This window comes from Myotis brandtii, unplaced genomic scaffold, assembly GCF_000412655.1.
Source record: "Myotis brandtii unplaced genomic scaffold, ASM41265v1 scaffold4, whole genome shotgun sequence".
NCBI classification, from domain to species: Eukaryota; Metazoa; Chordata; class Mammalia; order Chiroptera; family Vespertilionidae; genus Myotis; species Myotis brandtii.
In genome coordinates this window covers 1,235,222-1,240,445 of record NW_005365371.1, presented here as the reverse complement: position 1 = coordinate 1,240,445, position 5,224 = coordinate 1,235,222, and the positions used below count along the sequence as shown (strand labels likewise).

The 5,224-nt window shown below is 34.9% G+C and overlaps 1 protein-coding gene across 1 annotated transcript in view; it reads left to right on the top strand.

Moving 5' to 3' along the window:
• The first annotated feature begins 5,070 nt into the window (after positions 1 to 5,070).
• Positions 5,071 to 5,224, top strand: part of ROPN1 (rhophilin associated tail protein 1) — an 11,706-nt gene continuing 11,552 nt past the window's right edge. The window contains exon 1 of the mRNA XM_005873217.2: positions 5,071 to 5,186. Coding sequence (XP_005873279.1) covers positions 5,071 to 5,186 — 116 coding nt within the window. The remainder of the gene's footprint in view (positions 5,187 to 5,224) is intronic.

Here is a 5,224-nt window from a genome sequence, read left to right as displayed (position 1 = left end):
CAGCCTGGATTGTATTAGTAACATCCTCTAATGTGGAATTTACATCTACAGGCGAACATAGAGATGAGAACTCTCTGTGAGCTAAACAATGTCTTAGTTGCCTCCTAGGTGTTCAGAACATGGAGAACAGATATCAAGTAAAAACATTCCCACCTTCCCGCCATCACAGCTTTCCCATCAGCACAGAAACTGTTGTATTAATCCAGAAAATTTTGTTTTAAAGTACATAAAGTACTCCAAATACTTCATCCTGAGTAGTTTATTTTGGTAATTTTTGGCAAAATGGTATTATTAGCAAAACTATTTTTGGCAAAACATATTCTTCTAAGCATTCCTTTCTAAGGATTCTAACTAGTGCTGTTAACCTGCACACTGTTACTGACATCTGCGGGTTCACTTCTCTGCAAGGAAATGCTGTGATTGATTAGTCGTGTAGAGAGTGTCATCAATGCATCTTCTAATAGTATCATTCCAGAGTGGCACTTATATTTCCTTTACTTCACTTAGTCCCAAACGTGCTAATTTCCCAGGCAGGTTGGTAAATGCTGATTCTATAATTGTAAGAGTCATTTTGGCTTTAGTTCTTTTTTTATTATTGTTTAAAGTATTACAAATAGTAGTACGTATGTCTCCTTTTTATCCCCATTGACCTTCCTCCAGCCTCCCCTACCCACCGGCACATGCCCTTACCCCACCCCTCTAGTGTCTTGTGTCCATTGGTTATGCTTATATGCATGCATATAAGTCCTTCAGTTGATCTCTTACCCCTCCCCCCCCCATCACTTCCCAACCTCCCCGCTATAATTTGACAGTCTGTTCGATGCTTCTCTGCCTCTGTATCTATCTTTTTGTTCATCAGGTTATAATGTTCTTTATTATCCATAAATGAGTGAGATCATGTGGTATTTTTCTTTCACTGCCTGGCTTATTTCACTTAGCATAATGCTCTCCAGTTCTATCCATGCTGCTGCAAATGGTAAGAATTCCTTCTTTTTCACAGCAGCGTAGTATTCCATTGTGTAGATGTACCATAGTTTTCTAATTGGCTTTAGTTCTTAATTATGTGACTTTTTAATTAGCTTCTTGAAGCCAAACCCAATCTGATGCAAACTATTGTTGTAGTTGGATATACTGTTGTAACAGTTTCATAAAACAGTGGTTTCCAAAGTGTAGTTTCAGGGACTTCTGCGGATCCTTGAGACTTTGGGTGGGTAGGAATCTATGAAGTTAAAACTATTTTTGTAATAATGCTAAGACATTATATGTCTTTCTCACTCTCTTTTTTCTTAAGAATGTACAATGGAATTTCCCAAAAGCTACATGATGTGTGATATCATATCAGATTGAATGCAAAGCAGATATGAGAATCTATGTGGCTTCTACTAAGCCAGACTTTAAAAGATTTGTGAAAATGTAAAACAATGTCTCGGTTCTCATTAAGGAGTTTTGTTTCTGGACACTTGCATTTTTCATAAAATTACATTACTTATGTTAACAAGTAAAGAATTTCCTTTTATTTTAAATATTTTTAAATTTCTAAAATGATAAATATTGATAGATATAACTCACATTAACAAAAGTTCTCTAGGGTCCTCAATAACTTAGGAATGTAAAGGGGTGCTGATGCCAAAAACTTTAAGAATTACTATCTTCAGAGACTCTGTAGAACATAGATATTTTCTATTAAGGCTCTGGCATAATTTACCTGGCACCATTATTTTTTCATGTGATACCTTTTCAACGAAAATAAGATATTTAGGCAGACAAAAAAAATTATCAAGGCAAACAAATCCAAATTTGAAATAATCTTCACTATATTGCCTAATAAATGACTTAACTTTATTTTTTAATTCCTGTATATGTCTTGTGAATCTCTAAAAAGTATTCAACAATAATTCAATAGTTAAAAATTATTAATATTTAGATTTAAATTATACTTTATGGTGGGAAAATAAATACCATATTAAAGTACTTAAGGAAACATAGGCCTTTTTGACTACAACAAATCAATATTCAAGGAAATAAGGTTCATTTCCTTAAGCTATTTTAAATCATTAAATTTTTGAAAAAGTAAGCATTTGATAAGGGGGAACTTTGGAAATATTATAATTCAATTTAATAATTGAAATGCTAGCCTTTCCACAAAATATAAATATTATTTATACTCAAGTATAGTTAAAACATTTTGAAAAATGTTTTCCATAAGATATTAAAGGCCTAAGTCCCCTTTATTAAACCAATTAAATTATTTTCCATTTTTTTTTGTTTTTAGAAGGAAACATTATTTCTATAAGTAATATAATTATGAAATCCATTAAGAATCAGATTTTGGATATTTTACATCAAAAGTTAAGAATAAACACAAATATAAACCAAGGCACAACTTTTAAAGTGAACAAAATCAATTATGTTTTATTAGAAATGATGATGATAATAATGATGATGAAAGAATATATACTTTCTTAGTTGGGAGGAAATAAGGTTTTCAAACAAATTATTTCTTGAACAGCCTTCAGGAATGAATTACGTTTGAGAACCGAGGTTCCACAGTATATGCAGACAATATGAACAAAATAAGAGTGTGCCCTTTGGCAGATAAAATGGATTGAAAAGTTATCAGAGACAATCAACTTGTATTAGTAACTTTTTAAATTATGAAATATTTCACACAAAAAAATCCAATGCATCATGTAAAAAGAGGCATAAAAATAATGAAGCGAACATCTAGGCAGCCACCATTGAGCTTAAAATATAGAACATTGCTAATAGTGTCGGGACCCCTATTTCATCCTCCTGATGACATCCCTCTCCTTCCCTGACACGGGATAACAGCCCTTCTGAATCTGGGTTTATTACTTGTTGTTCTTTATTATAATATGATGACATATGTATGTAACCTAAGCAATGTATCGCCTTTCCAGCCAGCATCGTGAGAGTCAGCCACGGTGATGTCTGCAGCATGCTCATGGAGATCTCTGCTATCTTTCCAATCAATGAAGCTTTCCCCACTATGCAGTGGCCCTCTTTATTCCTAATAATGCATTTTGCCTTAAAGTTTCTTTTGTCTGGTATTAACATGCCTACATCAACTTTCTTTTGGTTATTATTTGCCTATTTAATCATATATCCTTTTACCTTCAGTCTTCCTGTGTCCTTATGTCATTTCATATGTGCCTATAGTTGAAGTTACTAAAAATCCACTCTGATAGCCCTAGCCACTTTGGCTCAGTGGATAGAGCATCAGCCTGTGGACAGAAGGGTTCCAGGTTCAATTCTGGTCAAGGGCACGTACCTTGGTTGCAGGCTCCTCCCCTGGTTCAGGTGCATGCAGTAGGCAACCAATCAATGTGTTTCTCTCACATCGATATTTCTCTCTGTCTTTCCCTCTCTCTTCCACTCTCTCTGGAAATCAATAAGAAAATATCTTCGGGTGAGGATTTAAAAAAAAATACACTCTGATAATTTCTGAATTTTAACTGGGACATTTATCACTGTTTCTTTTTATCGTAATTACTGATGTACTAGTATATGGATTCTTTTCTGTCATGATATTTATCCATTTTTTTTCTATGCTTTTCTCTCTCCTTTCTTCTTTTCTATTGATCAAGTTGTTTTGCTGTTGTTGTTTTTAATTCCTATCTCTTCTTTACTAATTTGGTGGTGATATTACATTTTTAGTAATTATCCTTGAAATTTTACTCTGCATACTTGCATACTTGACTTTTTACAAAGTCTAAAATATCTTTATACTCTGCTGCCTCCAAATAAAAGAACATAAAGTAAAATAGAATGGAGTACCACCAACCTGAGACCATTTTAGTTTTTTGTCTTTGGATTTTCCAACCAGGCTGGTAAATGGGATAAATTCAAAACTTAGACCTAGTTTGTGGCTACAAACTCATGGGAGACTATCTCGCCCCCAACAAAAAGCAACAATGGAAACATATTTCTACGTCACTTCCCCTGCTAGTAAGCAGACACTTTCAATCCCACCCTTTCACGCTAAGGGTGTGTGAACCTTGGAGGGTCTCAGGGTGGGGAGGGGATCAGTGATAAGAGAATCCTTCAGTTCAGCTGTTTACATTACATAGGCCCAAGACCTGGTTTATGTCCAACTTACTTGGCCATTTGTCTGAAAGTTTCAAGTTTCTGGCATCTACACTTGCCCCTAGTTTTGTCATTTGTCATTCTGATTTCTGCTTTATTCACTTTACTTGGCACTTAATTTCCCCTGCTTTCCTGCAACATAACAAGGTAATTTGAAAGGTACAGTTTGCTGGGATGTGTCTAACATCTAGGGGTTTTTTGAGGAGGGGCTTTTCAGAATCCCTAGACTCTTTCTCTACTAAAAAGCAAACAAAATCTTTTAAACTGTTGTTTGTGCATAGAGCTTTATACCATATATGGATTTTCATATTTTGTTTCAATTTGTCTTGGAACTTTTTGAGTGAAATGTACATGTTTTCTTTTTTCTTTTTTTACAATTAGGATAGATAAGTACATACAGATGTAGAGAGAGATGTTCATCAAATGCCTGCTTAATGATTATTTTTATTTGGAAATAACTTAATGTCAAATAATAGAGTATCTACAGAGTAAATTTTGCTACACTCTTACTTGGCCAGTAAGAGTTGCATGATATGAAAGCTGTTCATGAAATGCTGTGGAGTAAATAAGTTGTTTTGCATGACCCCATTTTTATTTATATAAATATATACTATTTACATTGAATAAATTCTGGAAGGAGACATCCAATATTTTGGGTTAACATCATTTTGGTAACTCCTTGTTGAGCTCTATTTTTTAAATGAGTAAGTATTCTGTGTGTGTTTTTATGTTAAAGGGCAGAATTATTTACAACAACAAATAGTAGGGTTAGTAAACCACGTTCTCGTCTCGGAGTTGTGTAACTATAGAATGTACTAGTATGTGGTGTGGGTGAACTCCCCAGTATTGAGAGTGTCCAACAGGCTGGGTTCCCTCCTGTCCAGGATTCCTGTCATTTTGTGATTCAGAGATGACCATTTTATTTATTTATTTATTTTTGTCTGCCAATAGGTCAACCAATCAATGCCTCAGACCGATAAGCAAATATGCATTCCGCCGGAGCTGCCGGAATTGCTGAAGCAATTTACCAAAGCCGCGATCCGGACCCAGCCACCCGATCTCATCCAGTGGGCTGCGGAGTAGGTGCTCCTTTCTCACCTTCTGCCACCCATTCCCA